This window comes from Plectropomus leopardus, chromosome 5 (genome assembly GCF_026936395.1).
Source record: "Plectropomus leopardus strain MGB_pleo_1.0 chromosome 5, ASM2693639v1, whole genome shotgun sequence".
NCBI classification, from domain to species: Eukaryota; Metazoa; Chordata; class Actinopteri; order Perciformes; family Serranidae; genus Plectropomus; species Plectropomus leopardus.
In genome coordinates, this window is record NC_142180.1 from 36,075,552 (window position 1) to 36,095,613 (window position 20,062).

A 20,062-nucleotide genomic window follows, 5' to 3' on the forward strand; every position below is an offset into this window, starting at 1 on the left:
AAAAAGGCCAAAAAACTCGCAATTCAGCACGTCAAAAAAATGGCCGGAAAAAAAAAGGCAATAGTATAGTATGTGAAAAAAGTCCAAATTTGACCCCTCCCAAAAATGGCCAAAAACCACATAGAAATGCTCGTAGAGACGCGCCATGGTGTACAAAGTGGGAATAAAGGCCAAAAAAGGCCAAAAACCTCGCAATTCATCACTTCAAAAAAATGGCCCAAACAAAAAAGGCAATAGTATAGTATGCGAAAAAAGTCCAAATTTGACCCCTCCCAAAAATGGCCGAAAACCACATAGAACAGCTCATAGACACGCGCCATGGTGTGCAAAGTGGGAAAAAAGGCCAAAAAAGGCCAAGGACCTTGCAATTCAGCACTTCAAAAAAATGGCCAAAAAAAAAAGGCAATAGTACAGTATGCGAAAAAGTCCAAATTTGACCCTCTCAAAAATGGCGAAAACCACATAGAAATGCTCGTAGAGACGCGCCATGGTGTACAAAGTGGGAATAAAGGCCAAAAAAGGCCAAAAAACTCGCAATTAAGCACGTCAAAGAAATGGCCAAAATAAAAAAGGCAATAGTATAGTATGCGAAAAAAGTCCAAATTTGACCCCTCCCAAAAATGGCCGAAAACCACATAGAAATGCTCGTAGAGACGCGCCATGGTGTACAAAGTGGGAATAAAGGCCAAAAAAGGCCAAAAAACTCGCAATTCAGCACGTCAAAAAAATGGCCGGAAAAAAAAAGGCAATAGTATAGTATGCGAAAAAAGTCCAAATTTGACCCCTCCCAAAAATGGCCAAAAACCACATAGAAATGCTCGTAGAGACGCGCCATGGTGTACAAAGTGGGAATAAAGGCCAAAAAAGGCTAAAAACCTCGCAATTCATCACTTCAAAAAAATGGCCAAAACAAAAAGGCAATAGTATAGTATGCGAAAAAAGTCAAAATTTGACCCCTCCCAAAAATGGCCGAAAACCACATAGAACAGTTCGTAGAGACATGCCATGGTGTACAAAGTGGGAATAAAGGCCAAAAAAGGCCAAAAACCTCGGAATTTAGCATGTCGAAAAAATGGCCGAAAAAAAAAGGCAATAGTATAGTATGCGAAAAAGTCAAAATTTGACCCCTCCCAAAAATGGCCGAAAACCACATAGAACAGCTCGTAGAGACGCGCCATGGTGTACAAAGTGGGAATAAAGGCCAAAAAAGGCCAAAAACCTCGCAATTCATCACTTCAAAAAAATGGCCCAAACAAAAAAGGCAATAGTATAGTATGCGAAAAAAGTCAAAATTTGACCCCTCCCAAAAATGGCCAAAAACGACATAGAACAGTTCGTAGAGACATCCCATGGTGTACAAAGTGGGAATAAAGGGCAAAAAGGGCCAAAAACCTCGAATTTAGCACGTCAAAAAAAATGGCCGAAAAAAAAAAAAGGCAATAGTATAGTATGCGAAAAAAGTCCAAATTTGACCCTCCCAAAAATGGCCGAAAACCACATAGAAATGCTCGTAGAGACGCGCCATGGTGTACAAAGTGGGAATAAAGGCCAAAAAAGGCCAAAAAACTCGCAATTCAGCACGTCAAAAAAATGGCCGGAAAAAAAAAGGCAATAGTATAGTATGCGAAAAAAGTCCAAATTTGACCCCTCCCAAAAATGGCCGAAAACCACATAGAAATGCTCGTAGAGACGCCATTATGGTGTACAAAGTGGGAATAAAGGCCAAAAAAGGCATAAAACCTCGCAATTCATCACTTCAAAGAAATGGCCAAAACAAAAAGGCAATAGTATAGTATGCGAAAAAAGTCAAAATTTGACCCCTCCCAAAAATGGCCGAAAACCACATAGAACAGTTCGTAGAGACATGCCATGGTGTACAAAGTGGGAATAAAGGGCAAAAAGGGCCAAAACCTCGAATTTAGCACGTCAAAAAATGGCCAAAAAAAAAAGGCAATAGTATAGTATGCGAAAAAGTCCAAATTTGACCCCTCCCAAAATGGCCGAAAACCACATAGAACAGCTCAGAGAGACGCCGCCATGGTGTACAAAGTGGGAATAAAGGCAAAAAAAGGCCAAAAACCTCGCAAGTCAGCACTTCGAAAAAATGGCAATAACAAAAAGGCAATAGTATAGTATGCGAAAAAAGTCAAAATTTGACCCCTCCCAAAAATGGCCAAAAACCACATAGAACAGTTCGTAGAGACATGCCATGGTGTACAAAGTGGGAATAAAGGGCAAAAAGGGCCAAAAACCTCGGAATTTAGCACGTCAAAAAAATGGCCGAAAAAAAAAAGGCAATAGTATAGTATGCGAAAAAAGTCCAAATTTGACCCCTCCCAAAAATGGCCGAAAACCACAAAGAAAAGCTCGTAGAGACGTGCTATGGTGTACAAAGTGGGAATAAAGGCCAAAAAAGGCCAAAAAACTCGCAATTCAGCACGTCAAAAAAATGGCCGGAAAAAAAAAGGCAATAGTATAGTATGCGAAAAAAGTCCAAATTTGACCCCTCCCAAAATGGCCAAAACCACATAGAAATGCTCAGAGAGACGCCGCCATGGTGTACAAAGTGGGAATAAAGGCCAAAAAAGGCCAAAAACCTCGCAATTCAGCACTTCAAAAAATGGCCCAAACAAAAAGGCAATAGTATAGTATGCTAAAAAAGTCCAAATTTGACCCCTCCCAAAAATGGTCAAAACCACATAGAACAGCTCATAGACACGCGCCATGGTGTGCAAAGTGGGAAAAAAGGCCAAAAAAGGCCAAGGACCTTGCAATTCAGCACTTCAAAAAAATGGCCCAAACAAAAAAGGCAATAGTACAGTATGCGAAAAAAGTCCAAATTTGACCCCTCTCAAAAATGGCCGAAAACCACATAGAAATGCTCGTAGAGACGCGCCATGGTGTACAAAGTGGGAATAAAGGCCAAAAAAGGCCAAAAAACTCGCAATTCAGCACGTCAAAGAAATGGCCAAAATAAAAAAGGGAATAGTATAGTATATGAAAAAAGTCCAAATTTGACCCTCCCAAAAATGCCCGAAAACCACATAGAAATGCTCGAAGAGACGCGCCATGGTGTACAAAGTGGGAATAAAGGCCAAAAAAGGCCAAAAAACTCGCAATTCAGCACGTCAAAAAAATGGCCGGAAAAAAAAAGGCAATAGTATAGTATGCAAAAAAGTCCAAATTTGACCCTCCCAAAAATGGCCAAAACCACATAGAAATGCTCGTAGAGACGCGCCATGGTGTACAAAGTGGGAATAAAGGCCAAAAAAGGCTAAAAACCTCGCAATTCATCACTTCAAAAAAATGGCCAAAACAAAGAGGCAATAGTATAGTATGCGAAAAAAGTCAAAATTTGACCCCTCCCAAAAATGGCCGAAAACCACATAGAACAGTTCGTAGAGACATGCCATGGTGTACAAAGTGGGAATAAAGAGCAAAAAGGGCCAAAAACCTCGAATTTAGCACGTCAAAAAATGGCCAAAAAAAAAGGCAATAGTATAGTATGCGAAAAAGTCCAAATTTGACCCTCCCAAAAATGGCCGAAAACCACATAGAACAGCTCAGAGAGACGCCATGGTGTACAAAGTGGGAATAAAGGCCAAAAAGGCCAAAAACCTCGCAATTCATCACTTCAAAAAAATGGCCCAAACAAAAAAGGCAATAGTATAGTATGCGAAAAAAGTCCAAATTTGACCCCTCCCAAAAATGGCCAAAAACCACATAGAACAGTTCGTAGAGACATGCCATGGTGTACAAAGTGGGAATAAAGGCCAAAAAAGGCCAAAAACCTCGGAATTTAGCACGTCGAAAAAATGGCCAGGAAAAAAAAGGCAATAGTATAGTATGCGAAAAAGTCCAAATTTGACCCTCCCAAAAATGGCCGAAAACCACATAGAAATGCTCAGAGAGACGCCGCCATGGTGTACAAAGTGGGAATAAAGGCCAAAAAGGCCAAAAACTCATAATTCAGCACGCCAAAAAATGGCCGGAAAAAAAAAAGGCAATAGTATAGTATGTGAAAAAGTCCAAATTTGACCCTCCCAAAAATGGCCAAAAACCACATAGAAATGCTCGTAGAGACGCGCCATGGTGTACAAAGTGGGAATAAAGGCCAAAAAAGGCCAAAAACCTCGCAATTCATCACTTCAAAAAAATGGCCCAAACAAAAAAGGCAATAGTATAGTATGCGAAAAAAGTCCAAATTTGACCCCTCCCAAAAATGGCCGAAAACCACATAGAACAGCTCATAGACACGCGCCATGGTGTGCAAAGTGGGAAAAAAGGCCAAAAAAGGCCAAGGACCTTGCAATTCAGCACTTCAAAAAAATGGCCCAAACAAAAAAGGCAATAGTACAGTATGCGAAAAAAGTCCAAATTTGACCCCTCTCAAAATGGCCGAAAACCACATAGAAATGCTCAGAGAGACGGCCATGGTGTACAAAGTGGGAATAAAGGCCAAAAAGGCCAAAAACTCGCAAATTAAGCACGCCAAAGAAATGGCCAAAATAAAAAGGCAATAGTATAGTATGCTAAAAAGTCCAAATTTGACCCCTCCCAAAAATGGCCGAAAACCACATAGAAATGCTCGTAGAGACGCGCCATGGTGTACAAAGTGGGAATAAAGGCCAAAAAAGGCCAAAAAACTCGCAATTCAGCACGTCAAAAAAATGGCCGGAAAAAAAAAGGCAATAGTATAGTATGCGAAAAAAGTCCAAATTTGACCCCTCCCAAAAATGGCCGAAAACCACATAGAAATGCTCGTAGAGACGCGCCATGGTGTACAAAGTGGGAATAAAGGCCAAAAAAGGCCAAAAACATCGCAATTCATCACTTCAAAAAAAATGGCCAAAACAAAAAGGCAATAGTATAGTATGCGAAAAAAGTCAAAATTTGACCCCTCCCAAAAATGGCCGAAAACCACATAGAACAGCTCGTAGAGACGCGCCATGGTGTGCACAGTGGGAAAAAAGGCCAAAAAAGGCCAAGGACCTTGCAATTCAGCACTTCAAAAAAATGGCCCAAACAAAAAAGGCAATAGTATAGTATGCGAAAAAAGTCAAAATTTGACCCCTCCCAAAAATGGCCGAAAACCACATAGAAATGCTCGTAGAGACGCGCCATGGTGTACAAAGTGGGAATAAAGGCCAGAAAAGGCCAAAAAACTCGCAATTCATCACTTCAAAAAAATGGCAATAACAAAAAGGCAATAGTATAGTATGCGAAAAAAGTCAAAATTTGACCCCTCCCAAAAATGGCCGAAAACCACATAGAATAGCTCGTAGAGACGCGCCATGGTGTACAAAGTGGGAATAAAGGCCAGAAAAGGCCAAAAACCTCGCAATTCAGCACGTCAAAAAAATGGCCCAAACAAAAAAGGCAATAGTATAGTATGCGAAAAAAGTCAAAATTTGACCCCTCCCAAAAATGGCCGAAAACCACATAGAAATGCTCGTAGAGACGCGCCATGGTGTACAAAGTGGGAATAAAGGCCAAAAAGGCCAAAACCTCTAATTCATCACTTCAAAAAAATGGCCAAAACAAAAAGGCAATAGTATAGTATGCGAAAAAGTCAAAATTTGACCCTCCCAAAATGGCCAAAACCACATAGAACAGCTCATAGACACGCGCCATGGTGTGCAAAGTGGGAAAAAAGGCCAAAAAAGGCCAAGGACCTCGCAATTCATCACTTCAAAAAAATGGCCCAAACAAAAAAGGCAATAGTATAGTATGCGAAAAAAGTCAAAATTTGACCCCTCCCAAAAATGGCCGAAAACCACATAGAAATGCTCGTAGAGACGCGCCATGGTGTACAAAGTGGGAATAAAGGCCAAAAAAGGCTAAAAACCTCGCAAGTCAGCACTTCAAAAAAATGGCCGGAAAAAAAAAGGCAATAGTATAGTATGCGAAAAAAGTCCAAATTTGACCCCTCCCAAAAATGGCCGAAAACCACATAGAACAGCTCGTAGAGACGTGCCATGGTGTACAAAGTGGGAATAAAGGCCAAAAAAAGGCCAAAAACCTCGCAATTCATCACTTCAAAGAAATGGCCAAACAAAAAGGCAATAGTATAGTATGCGAAAAAAGTCAAAATTTGACCCCTCCCAAAAATGGCCAAAAACCACATAGAACAACTCGTAGAGACGCGCCATGGTGTACAAAGTGGGAATAAAGGCCAAAAAAGGCCACAAACCTGGCAAGTCAGCACTTCAAAAAAATGGCCCAAACAAAAAAGGCAATAGTATAGTATGCGAAAAAAATCCAAATTTGACCCCTCCCAAAAATGGCCGAAAACCACATAGAACAGTTCGTAGAGACGCGCCATGGTGTACAAAGTGGGAATAAAGGCCAAAAAAGGCCAAAAAACTCGGAATTTAGCGCGTCGAAAAAATGGCCCAAACAAAAAAGGCAATAGTATAGTATGCGAAAAAAGTCAAAATTTGACCCCTCCCAAAAATGGCCGAAAACCACATAGAAATGCTCGTAGAGACGCGCCATGGCGTACAAAGTGGGAATAAAGGCCAAAAAAGGCCAAAAAACTCGCAATTCAGCACGTCAAAGAAATGGCCAAAATAAAAAAGGCAATAGTATAGTATGCGAAAAAAGTCCAAATTTGACCCCTCCCAAAATGGCCGAAAACCACATAGAAATGCTCGTAGAGACGCGCCATGGTGTACAAAGTGGGAATAAAGGCCAAAAAAGGCCAAAAAACTCGTAATTCAGCACGTCAAAGAAATGGCCGGGAAAAAAAAGGCAATAGTATAGTATGCGAAAAAAGTCAAAATTTGACCCCTCCCAAAAATGGCCAAAAACCACATAGAAATGCTCGTAGAGACGTGCCATGGTGTACAAAGTGGGAATAAAGGTCAAAAAAGGCCAAAAACATTGCAATTCATCACTTCAAAAAAAATGGCCAAAAGTAAAAGGCAATAGTATAGTATGCGAAAAAAGTCAAAATTTGACCCCTCCCAAAAATGGCCAAAAACCGAATAGAACAGTTCGTAGAGACATGCCATGGTGTACAAAGTGGGAATAAAGGGCAAAAAGGGCCAAAAACCTCGGAATTTAGCACGTCAAAAAAATGTCCGAAAAAAAAAAGGCAATAGTATAGTATGCGAAAAAGTCCAAATCTGACCCCTCCCAAAAATGGCCAAAAACCACATAGAAATGCTCGTAGAGACGCGCCATGGTGTACAAAGTGGGAATAAAGGCCAGAAAAGGCCAAAAACTCGCAATTCAGCACGTCAAAAAATGGCCCAAAAAAAAAGGCAATAGTATAGTATGCGAAAAAAGTCAAAATTTGACCCCTCCCAAAAATGGCCAAAAACCACATAGAAATGCTCGTAGAGACGCACCATGGTGTACAAAGTGGGAATAAAGGCCAAAAAAGGCCAAAAACCTCGCAATTCATCACTTCAAAAAAATGGCCGAAACAAAAAGGCAATAGTATAGTATGCGAAAAAGTCAAAATTTGACCCTCCCAAAAATGGCCAAAACCACATAGAACAGCTCAGAGACATGCCATGGTGTACAAAGTGGGAAAAAAGGCCAAAAAAGGCCAAGGACCTCGCAATTCATCACTTCAAAAAAATGGCCCAAACAAAAAAGGCAATAGTATAGTATGCGAAAAAAGTCAAAATTTGACACCTCCCAAAATGGCCAAAACCACATAGAAATGCTCAGAGAGACGCCGCCATGGTGTACAAAGTGGGAATAAAGGCCAGAAAAGGCCAAAAACTCCAGAATTCATCACTTCAAAAAATGGCCAAACAAAAAGGCAATAGTATAGTATCTAAAAAGTCAAAATTTGACCCTCCCAAAAATGGCCAAAACCACATAGAACAGTTCAGAGACATGCCATGGTGTACAAAGTGGGAATAAAGGCCAAAAAGGCCAAAAACCTCGAATTTAGCACGCCAAAAAATGCCCGAAAAAAAAGGCAATAGTATAGTATGCGAAAAAAGTCAAAATTTGACCCCTCCCAAAATGGCGAAAACCACATAGAACAGCTCAGAGAGACGCCGCCATGGTGTACAAAGTGGGAATAAAGGCCAAAAAGGCCAAAACCTCGCAATTCATCACTTCAAAAAATGGCCCAAACAAAAAAGGCAATAGTATAGTATGCGAAAAAAGTCAAAATTTGACCCCTCCCAAAAATGGCCAAAAACCACATAGAACAGCTCATAGACACGCGCCATGGTGTGCAAAGTGGGAAAAAAGGCCAAAAAAGGCCAAGGACCTTGCAATTCAGCACTTCAAAAAAATGGCCCAAACAAAAAAGGCAATAGTATAGTATGCGAAAAAAGTCAAAATTTGACCCCTCCCAAAATGGCCAAAACCACATAGAAATGTTCAGAGAGACGCCGCCATGGTGTACAAAGTGGGAATAAAGGCCAAAAGGCTAAAACCTCGAAGTCAGCACTTCAAAAAATGGCCGGAAAAAAAAGGCAATAGTATAGTATGTGAAAAAGTCCAAATTTGACCCTCCCAAAATGGCCAAAACCACATAGAACAGCTGGTAGAGACGCACCATGGTGTACAAAGTGGGAATAAAGGGCAAAAAAGGCCAAAAACCTCGCAATTCATCACTTCAAAGAAATGGCCAAACAAAAAGGCAATAGTATAGTATGCGAAAAAAGTCCAAATTTGACCCCTCCCAAAAATGGCCGAAAACCACATAGAACAACTCGTAGAGACGCGCCATGGTGTACAAAGTGGGAATAAAGGCCAAAAAAGGCTACAAACCTCGCAAGTCAGCACTTCAAAAAAATGGCCCAAACAAAAAGGCAATAGTATAGTATGCGAAAAAAGTCAAAATTTGACCCCTCCCAAAAATGGCCAAAAACCACATAGAACAGTTCGTAGAGACGCGCCATGGTGTACAAAGTGGGAATAAAGGGCAAAAAGGCCAAAAACATCGAATTTCATCACTTCAAAAAATGGCCCAAACAAAAAGGCAATAGTATAGTATGCAAAAAGTCAAAATTTGACCCCTCCCAAAAATGGCCAAAAACCACATAGAAATGCTCGTAGAGACGCGCCATGGTGTACAAAGTGGGAATAAAGGCCAAAAAAGGCCAAAAAACTCGCAATTCAGCACGTCAAAAAAATGGCCAGAAAAAAAAAGGCAATAGTATAGTATGCGAAAAAAGTCCAAATTTGACCCTCCCAAAAATGGCCAAAAACCACATAGAAATGCTCGTAGAGACGCGCCATGGTGTACAAAGTGGGAATAAAGGCCAAAAAAGGCCAAAAACCTCGCAATACACCACTAAAAAAAAATGGCAAAAACAAAAAGGCAATAGTATAGTATGCGAAAAAAGTCCAAATTTGACCCCTCCCAAAAATGGCCAAAAACCACATAGAAATGCTCGTAGAGACGCGCCATGGTGTACAAAGTGGAATAAAGGCCAAAAAGGCTAAAAACCTCGCAATTCATCACTTCAAAAATGGCCAAAACAAAGAGGCAATAGTATAGTATGCGAAAAAAGTCAAATTTGACCCTCCCAAAATGGCCGAAAACCACATAGAACAGCTCGTAGAGACATGCCATGGTGTACAAAGTGGGAATAAAGGGCAAAAAAGGCCAAAAACCTCGTAATTTAGCACGTCAGAAAAATGACAAAAAAAAAAGGCAATAGAATAGTATGCGAAAAAAGTCCAAATTTGACCCCTCCCAAAAATGGCCGAAAACCACATAGAACAGCTCGTAGAGCCATGCCATGGTGTACAAAGTGGGAATAAAGGCCAAAAAAGGCCAAAAACCTCGCAATTCATCACTTCAAAAAATGGCCCAAACAAAAAAAGGCAATAGTATAGTATGCTAAAAAAGTCAAAATTTGACCCTCCCAAAATGGCCAAAACCACATAGAAATGCTCAGAGACGCCGCCATGGTGTACAAAGTGGGAATAAAGGCCAAAAAGGCCAAAGACATTGCAATTCATCACTTCAAAAATGGCCAAAACAAAAAGGCAATAGTATAGTATGCGAAAAAGTCCAAATTTGACCCTCCCAAAATGGCCAAAAACCACATAGAACAGTTCAGAGAGAGACATGCCATGGTGTACAAAGTGGGAATAAAGGGCAAAAAGGCCAAAAACCTCGAATTTAGCACGTCAAAAAAATGGCCGGAAAAAAAAGGCAATAGTATAGTATGCTAAAAATGTCAAAATTTGACCCCTCCCAAAAATGGCCGAAAACCACATAGAACAGCTCGTAGAGACGTGCCATGGTGTACAAAGTGGGAATAAAGGCCAAAAAAGGCCAAAAACCTCGCAATTCATCACTTCAAAAAAATGGCAATAACAAAAAGGCAATAGTATAGTATGCGAAAAAAGTCAAAATTTGACCCCTCCCAAAAATGGCCAAAAACCACATAGAACAGGTCATAGACACGCGCCATGGTGTGCAAAGTGGGAAAAAAGGCCAAAAAAGGCCAAAGACCTTGCAATTCAGCACTTCAAAAAAATGGCCGAAAAAAAAAAGGCAATAGTATAGTATGCGAAAAAGTCCAAATTTGACCCTCTCAAAATGGCCAAAAACCACATAGAAATGCTCGTAGAGACGTGCCATGGTGTACAAAGTGGGAATAAAGGCCAAAAAAGGCCAAAAAAGGCCAAAAAACTCGCAATTCAGCACGTCAAAAAATGGCCGGAAAAAAAAAGGCAATAGTATAGTATGCTAAAATGTCCAAAATTTGACCCCTCCCAAAAATGGCCGAAAACCACATAGAATAGCTCGTAGAGACGCGCCATGGTGTACAAAGTGGGAATAAAGGCCAGAAAAGGCCAAAAAACTCGCAATTCATCACTTCAAAAAAATGGCAGAAAAAAAAGGCAATAGTATAGTATGCGAAAAAAGTCAAAATTTGAGCCCTCCCAAAAACGGCTGAAAATCACATAGAATAGCTCGTAGAGACGCGCCATGGTGTACAAAGTGGGAATAAATGCTAAAAAAAGGTGAAAAACCTGTGAATTTAGCACGTCAAAAAAATGGCCACAAAGGCAATAGTATAGTAAGCGAAAAAAGTCCAAATTTGACCCCTCCCAAAAATAGCCGAAAACCACATAGAATAGCTCGTAGAGACGCGCCATGGTGTACAAAGTGGGAATAAAGGCCAAAAAAGGCCAAAAACCTCGCAATTCAGCACGTCAAAAAAATGGCCGGAAAAAAAAAGGCAATAGTATAGTATGCGAAAAATGTCAAAATTTGACCCCTCCCAAAAATGGCCGAAAACCACATAGAACAGCTCATAGAGACGCGTCATAGTAAACAAAGTGGGAATAAATGCTAGAAAAGGCCAAAACCTCGCAATTTAGCATGTCCAAAAAATGGCCGAAAAAAAAAGGCAATAGTATAGTATGCGAAAAAAGTCAAAATTTGACCCCTCCCAAAAATGGCCGAAAACCACATAGAACACCTTGTAGAGACGCGTCATAGTAAACAAAGTGGGAATAAATGCTAAAAAAAGGTGAAAAACCTGTGAATTTAGCATGTCAAAAAAATGGCCACAAAGGCAATAGTATTGTATGCGAAAAAAGTCAAAATTTGACCCCTCCTAAAAATGGCTGAAAACCACATAGAACAGCTCGTAGAGATGCGGCATGGTGTACAAAGTGGGAATAAAGGCCAAAAACATCATAATGTAGCATGCTGAAATTATACTACACCACAGTATATCTTGTTTGGACAGTTTTTTCCAACGCTATATTATGGCCGTTTTTTTCCCAACAAGCTATTAAATGAGACAACATATTATTCTATATTATTTTCACTCTTTTTTTGACATTTCATGTTTTGACACTTCTCGACATACTACACTATGTCTGTTTTAGCATTTTCTTCCGACCTGCTGTTCAATGATGTTTTTTACCGCCTTTTCCACATGCTATACTATGATGTGTCTCAACAAAATACCATTAAAATGTCAAACTATAGTAATGTCGTCCAAAATAGCACCAAAGAGTCATACAAAATAAATATTGTTGAGGTAATAAAGAGGTAATAAAAATGTCATTGTATAGTATTTAATGAAAAAGGCAAGGAAGGTCATAAAGCATTATAACAGTGAAAGTGTCATAAGAAAGAAAATATTAGAATAAAGGTTTTAGTCTCTAGTATGTTATTTAAATGTAAATATAAATGTCTTATATTTATATATTTTGACAATGTCCCCTGGGCATATCCCCGAACCCCACCCCTCTGGAGGGTTGGGTTGCAGAAAGCATCAATTGAAAATTGTACCAAAATATTAAATAATATCAAGGCTGGTGTATTGGCATCTTTAAGATGCATTCGGTTTATTTTTTGGAATTAAAAAAAAAAAAAGATTATTTTGATGCCTCTATAGTGTCACCCATCTGGAGCCCCTCCGTGCTCTGGTTAAACCCTCCCAAAAAGATTGAGAAAACTCAATGACACGTAGCCGTCGTACAGGATGAACAACTTTGAGAGCTGCAGAGCACAAACTGAAGTACAAAAAAAGGCAGCTGAAGAGCAAAAATAGGTAACTTACTCTCCATAGCTCCATAAATCACAAGCAAACAGGCTGGCAGACAGATATCCCGCTCTTACATTATGCATCGCAGAGCTTCTTTACAGGGTATAAAAGTGAATAACACAGCATATTGTGGCAGTGTAAGATGTGGTAGAGCAAGCAGGCGTCCAAGGAGAACCGTATCTGTGAGGTCAAAGGACTGAGGAGGAACAGGGCCTGAATACGTTAGCGGCCTCTCAGGGCTCGCACAGCTGGCTGCGGGATGCGCTCCGAGCAGCCCGGAAGCCTATTTGAATACACATACATGTTTTTATACGGGAGACATTTCATCTGATTATCATATGGCCACTGAGGCACGACGGAGACAGCGGAGGAACCCAGCCGCGGCTGTGACCGTCCTCGTCCTCTCAGCGCGGCTCGCTGTCAGGGCCATTAGTGTGGCAGGAACATGATCTGAGCAATGCGCTTGGATTGCTGTCCCAAGTCCACACTCTGCTCTCCTTGTGTCTGTCTTATCGATTTTCCCCTTTACGACACGGCTTGTCGCTGTGAATTTCCCTACTGTTTGCAGCCGCCAGCGGGCACCCCCCCCCCCCGACCCCCATCCACAACCCCCACTTCTACCCCCCAACTCTGCTGCAAAATAAGACAAACATGAGGGGAACGCACCCCTATGGCACATGAGGATTTGTTTCCAGTGGCGTGAGGTTTTATTTTTAGCAGGCGTTGTCTTGGGTTGCTTTAATGGGAGCGTCTGGCCTCGGGGCCGCTAATCACGGGGTCAGGTGGTCAGAGGGATTTGAAGTCCAGTGCAGGAGGTGTCACCTGTTTGTGCAGTTCGCTCACGGCTGACTGTACGTGGCTGCAGGTGCTACGCCAGACCTGATCCGACATGACAGGCTCAGACGGCGGCTCTGCATGTGTGTGGCCGGCCACACGCCTGCGTACGCCGGGCAGCGCGCTGCCCATGGCGCGAGCGATACAGCAGCAATCAACTAGGTGACCATGGAGCAGAGACAAGTCCCACTAAGTGGCATTCTGAGCCCTATGGCTTTGAAATAATTGGTAGGGAGAGAAAGACGAAGGAAAAAAAGAATCCTTACATTGATGCCCTGCGGACTGTACATCTGGTTGGCTGTGAGTCCTTCACTGTATCCGCCTGTCTGACTGATAACATGGCGAAGGGTATCCACCTGAAACATCCAGAAACAACAAACAAAGCAAGGTCAGAGTCAACACGATAGAGCAGAGAGGGGGATGACAAGACGCCGAGGCAGACAGGAATACACTGATGCACGCCGGAGACAATAAGGTCCAATCAAACAAAAAGGAAATAAAAAAAGATTAAAAAACTTCAGCTTTTTGCTTGTTAAAATAAAAAGTATTCACATGGTGAGCACATTTTGGGAAATATTGCGCCCTTGAGACAGTGAAGAAGCTCTGCAGTGACGCTGGTACGAGCCCGTGCAGTATTTTATCACAGACATTTGAACTCGTCATAGCAGGAAAAAACAGCAGCTGTGATTATTCACATTAATGATGGTTAGTTAAATCCGTTAAAGTTAGACGTAGCAAACACAAGAGAACATTTATGTTAATAAGGCTTGTCATATTTAGGCAGTGGTGTAACGTAACAAAGTAATAATACTTTGTTACAGTACTTAAATATTTTTGGGAGTATTTCTGTCAAAATCCGGTTTTACTCCACTACACTTCCCTGAAGCATTTGAGTTACGTAATATAAAACAAGGAAGGAAGGGACGGATGGAAAAACTAGATTTTGTTCTTTGCATCCTTCAACTAGCAAAAAAGAGCTTGTTTTTCTTCTTTTTTTCTTCAAGTTTTTCTGCGGTGTTGCATGTTTCAAAGAAATAAACCTCATAATCTCAGAATTCTTGCTGCTTGCTTTTTTTTCCTTATAGTATTTACATGTATTTTTATTTTAAATCTTAGGTGCATTAAATGTCATAAAATTACTTCAGCACAGTAAATATCAGGTACTTTAAGACTTTAACTCTAAAGTAATATTCTAATAGATGATGTTTATTAAGCAAATATATCAATTAAAGCTAAAAAATTAAGAAATTGTGACTAATTCTGCATTCGCTTAATGCTGGAAAGGGAAAAAAGGAAAAAGTTGACATTAAGATAAATCAGCTTGTTTAACATCTTACATTTGTAGCAGTTTGAGACGATAAAATAAGATACACATTTATTGATTACCAGTTGGAAAATTCAGTTTCTGCAGTGCAAGAACAGTGAAAATACAGATAGGAAATGAAAGTAACAAAAATACATGATAAGAAGTACATAAACTAAAGTGAGAATAGAATAAAAATAGAAACTATACAAGAGCATTTGGAGACAAAATGACATAATGTAATGGTTGGTGCTGACAAAGTGACAGTGGTGAGATAAACAACAACAGAGTCAAAAAGTCTACGTGTAAACCAGCTTAATATATGATATGACCACAGAATGGTGCTAATGTTTTTTTCTGTATTAAAGGAACTCGACACGACATTTAGAGTAGGGCTGCACAATTAATCCAAATATCACTAAAATCAGAGCACAATATCCAAACTGCAGGGAGTTGTAATGTTTTTGATAATGGAAAAATGTTACAACATAACATAATATATGAAGGATTACGATGCTACAGAGAAGAACCTGCCTACTTCAGACGTAAGGGGTCTTGCTTTTGGGACAGAACCCTGGAAAAATCACATTATCGTCTTTTTTATATATGTTTTTCAGTAAAAATGAAATGCAAGAATTACCACTTCTACTTTTGCAATCAAAATATCTGTCAAAAGAATCAGACTATGATTTTTACTGCATGTTACGTGGTTCTAATTCAGAGCAGATCTATGATTATGGCTCTCACGTTGGAGGCGGCTCCTAGCAGCTAACAGTGCTAACAGCGCGAGCAGTGCTAACAGCGCTACCAAAACAAAAAACAGAGAAGCTCAGATTACAACACACACAGAGGGAGTGTGACCTCATTCTCTGCCCAGGACACCATTAATCCATTAAATCTAAATATTGAAAACCATTGTTTTATTGAAGGGTTTCCACACATTTTCATGGGCAAAATTTCAAAACTCTTTCAAGATATTTCAAAGACCCAGAATAAATTATTTTTTCTTAACAGCCTGACTGAGTGGTTTTTTTTTTTTTTTTTAAAAAAACAGTATCAAAACCTATTTTAAATATAATTTCAGCTAGTGGTCACACAAAAAGTGAGAGACGTAACGCAGGGAGTAAACAATTTAAGAAACATATGTGATGTAAACAAAATGTCACACATCGCTGCATTTTGAGACTACGTTACGTCAACAACTAAAGAAAAAAAAATTGCTGGTTTGTTACATTACGTGGAAGGTTATCCAAGATTACAACCAAAAAATGTATTACACAAAATAAAATTCTGAGACTTTTCCAAAACGTTCAGTGCTTTTTACTAATTCCATGACTTTTCCAGGACTGGAAAATTGGATAGTGAAAGTCAACGACTTTTTGTCCAGGTTCTCCATGACACATTTACAACCCTGATTTTAATATTTGGAATGTCGTTACGAGCTCCTTTAATGTAATAAAACATCATGCAAGAGTTGATGTAACATATTTACTACAGTCCGTTTCTGCGGCTAACAAGTGCGAACAAACCTGATTTAGACTGTTACAGTACAGATGACTCACGACAACATATGTTACGCCAGTTAAATTAAATATTATAGGAGTTTCACAGATTTATGTACGAAATGCACTGAGGTGAAGAGGACACTATTTTATTCTGTAAAATCTTTTTGGGAGGTTAAAAAAGCAATAGAATAGTTTCTCTAAAAAACATTCCAATAAACCCTGTTTTTTATTTTTTATTTTAGGACTCTATCCAACAGACCACAAGTATGCCAAGAGTGAACAAATAATGGTAGATATGTGCACACCAAAAGGTCGATTGCAATGTTTTGGAAAAAGACGAGCAGGCCAAGAGTTGCATTCTGGATGAGTCACATTTTGATAAACTTTCCTTTGGCGAGAGTAAGTAAGAAAAGGGAGGCGAGTTAAATTTTAAAAAATATGGGGACCGTTTAATGTGAGCAATGTATAGATATAGGAATAAGCACTCAGTGATGTAAACCTTGCAACATGGTTAATATATGAGCTCAAATTAGGAGAATGATAAAAAAGTTTTAATTATGATATGCATTTTTGATATGCAAGTGTCTTGTGTCTGAGAAGGTGTTCTTTGTGATTTTTTAAATTCTTTTCTTGTGTTTGCTGTTGTTTTGTTGTGTTTAGTACACTTATGCAACAGTGTGTGATTTTTTATAATAAGTGCAGTTACATATGTGTATGTAGGAGACAATTTTAAATAAACATTGTTTAACAAACACGTATAGTGCCTTTAGCTAAGCAGACTCTAAGAGAGTTAAGAGCCATTATATTACCTAAATATGACATAAATGATAGTAGTCACACATGCGCACAACAAGTCACAATTGTTAAGTGAGGTGGTTCTGCCCCTCAGTTATCGGCTGTGCAGCTCTCGGCCCTACCTGTGACTGCACGTTGGCTCCCACCTGAGCCCCCTGGTACGAGTCCCCATTGAGAGACTGCACGCTCATGAACAAGTCCCCGGAGTTTGACATGTTAAAAGAGCCAGCAGAACCTGGAAGGAGAGAGGGAGCAGTCGCATCACAGAGAGACAGAGAGCAAGCAGCGTAAGCAAGTAGTCCAGCAGGCAGCAGCCTGCAGGAGCAGCATGCAGAGGTTAGCTAGCAGCCAAAAACGGGCTCTGTTAAATTAGAGCGGAGCCGCAGAGGAAACTAACGGACACATGAGGACAGAAGAGACACAGCTGTAACCCGACACAAGAGGCGTTTGTGTCGAATTTGACTTCCAGACAAATAAATAAGCAAGTCATCTGTATATTAGTGCTTTAAAGAGGTTATGGCTAAACTACTTCCAGGAAATACTTGAAAAGCAGTTTGATACTTTAGCAAACTGGCTTGACTTCTTACAAAAACACAGGAAGAGGGAGACAAGCAAACTAACTAGAAGTGGCCCCAAAAATTAGCAAGAAATTATTAAAAAGTCACAAGAAAATGACCTGAAAATTAGAAAAAAGTAAGAAAAAAGCAACAACAGGCAAACAACCTCTAGAAAGTGCTAAAAAGTCTCTATATTTCTGCAACATATTTTAAACATATAATTAAGAGAATTATGAATATATTTTTTTGGCCCCGAGTCACAAACTTTTAGTACCTAATTTTTAAAAAAGTTGAGTCATTTCCTAAAACAGTAATGTCAACTCATGATGCTGAACTTTTTCTGGATGTTTGTATATATATGTGTATAAATATAAATATTTCCTTTTTTCCGTAACACTTTGTATTGTGTTGTGTGTACTTCGATTAAAGTTTTGGGACTGGTTACTTATTCTGCTCTTTGTTGTTATTTATCTTTTGTTGTATTTTTCTGTAAAATGTTAATTAAGCTGCGTTTATAAGTTGAGGGGGGTGCGTTTGTACAAGCTTCTGGCTTCATGACCTCTCCTGACACTTTTTTTTTTTCAACTGGATTTTATGCAGTTTTCAATTGTGCGTAAATGAACTAAACTAAAACTATATTGGTGGACAAAAATAGAAAACAATTTATTTTATTATTCTAGTAGACTACCAAAAGTTGCATTTGTTTTCGTAGTATTAATATTAAAATAATTAAGAAAATCGATACTTGGTGTCTGTGTGTTGCTCCGATATTGCCAAAATATTGCAAAAATATTGATATATATCCCTAGAATTATTATTTTTGCCTAACTTTGTAGCATTATTTAGCGTGCTTCCCAACAAGCTATCCGAACATGGTTAATACCAACAGACGTTATCTAGTTTCAGTGCGTCACAGCCCCTAAAAACAGTAATGTTGGCCTCCAATTATTTTCGCCAGGCTTGGCCGGCAAAAGTTGGCCATGCCACTGTCTATAAACACAGATTTGATGATAATGAGTATTTACATGTTATTTGTGTGAGATAAGAGTAAAAACTACAGTGTGTGTGTGTGTGTGTGTGTGTGTGTGTCCATGGTAACGAGGGATGATGTCACAGAGTGCAACAGTGTGTTTCACTGATGTGAGCTCTGCAGCGAGCAGCAATCACATAAATCAGGCAGCACTTGTTAGTAAAGGCAATCCGAAAAAATAAATACATTGTTGTCTTTTCATGAGATTTTCTACAAACATTTTCTAAGAAGATCCTAAACCTTAAGACTTGCAGACAGCGTGTATTTAAAAACACTGGAAACACTTTTTTGGAGTTGTACACAAAAGCTTTCTGTATTCAAGTGTTTTTGTTTTATTGAGAGAAGGAAATTAAAATTCATGAGGGTTGTTCATTTTTGACACATTGAATTATTGACTTAGTGATGATTTGTGCTGCTCTCTGTTTTTTTTTTTACAAAAAAACTTAAAATGTAAAATTATTGCAATACAATGCATATATATATGTGTGTGTGTGTATATACACACACACACACACATATATATATATAAATATATACAGTACACACACACACAGTTTTTTTTGATAAATTACTTTTTCTAATTAATTCTTTTTTGTTTCCTTGGTGTTCTTTGTTTTTTTTATTATTTCTTTTTTGTTTCTTTAGTGTTTTTGTTATTCTGGGTTATTCTGTTGATTACTCAAAGGCAAAAATAAATCTTGGGCTTCAGCATATTCCTTTTTCGGTTACTGATTGAGAACATTTGTGTGAAATAATCTGTTTCTCATGTGACTGAAATAAATCATTCATTTAAAAAAAACATTCAGATTTGTTGACAATAGTAAAGAACATCAGCAGACACAGTTTGAACGTCAGTACAGCAGAACATGATGAAAACAGTTAAAAAGTCAAACATGAAGAATAAGATTAAGATGAAAAGAAAAGGACAGTAAGCAAAGGGAGACTTGTTACGGGGCTCAGGTTGGCTCATCTCTGACACAGCTTTGCTCTAAAGGGGGAGCTGCTCTTGTTAACATGTGTAGTGTGATGACGCGGCATTACCAGGCGGTAGACGTGTCCTTTGTATGAGAACTGTCTGTTTTTTAGTTAGTCCTAACTCTTTCACTCCTAAAAAATCACCAGCATTAAAATAACCTGAGACTGATATAAAGTGATAGTCGAGTTGCAGTAATGCACAGAGAGGAGGAACATGTCTAATGTAGCTGAGCAGAGCCAGGGACTTCCTGTCTCACCTGCAGAGTTTGGAGTTGAGGGTGAATTTGCTTGGCTTCCATGTGAGGATGCATTAGCCGCATTCACGGCAGTTCTCGCAGCGTACATGTTGGCTTCTTCTTGGAACTTACCAATGTTTTTCTTGTATCTGATTCTTTTATTCCCAAACCAGTTGGAAACCTGAGCAGACAAAACAAGAGAACATAGTTTAACGCTCATGAAATCTCAGCACACAGAGCCTCTCTCAAGCACTCGGGGGTATCAGGGTGGTCTTTAGCTTGCATGGCCTTAATGGCATGTGTTACACTGCAGAGAGCCTTTGTCAG

The 20,062-nt window shown here is 39.4% G+C and overlaps 1 protein-coding gene across 4 annotated transcripts in view; it reads right to left on the reverse strand.

The window, feature by feature from the left end:
- LOC121941021 (pre-B-cell leukemia transcription factor 1-like) overlaps window positions 1-20,062 on the reverse strand; it is a 195,548-nt gene that overhangs the window by 21,013 nt on the left and 154,473 nt on the right. For 2 of the 4 annotated variants that reach the window (XM_088078126.1, XM_042483717.2), the window contains 3 exons: window positions 19,757-19,916; window positions 17,060-17,172; window positions 13,601-13,690 (listed from right to left, as the gene is read on the reverse strand). In XM_088078126.1, the coding sequence (XP_087934252.1) occupies window positions 13,601-13,690; window positions 17,060-17,172; window positions 19,757-19,916 (363 nt within the window). The remainder of the gene's footprint in view (window positions 1-13,600; window positions 13,691-17,059; window positions 17,173-19,756; window positions 19,917-20,062) is intronic. The other 2 variants (XM_088078127.1, XM_088078128.1) reach the window with 2 other exon arrangements.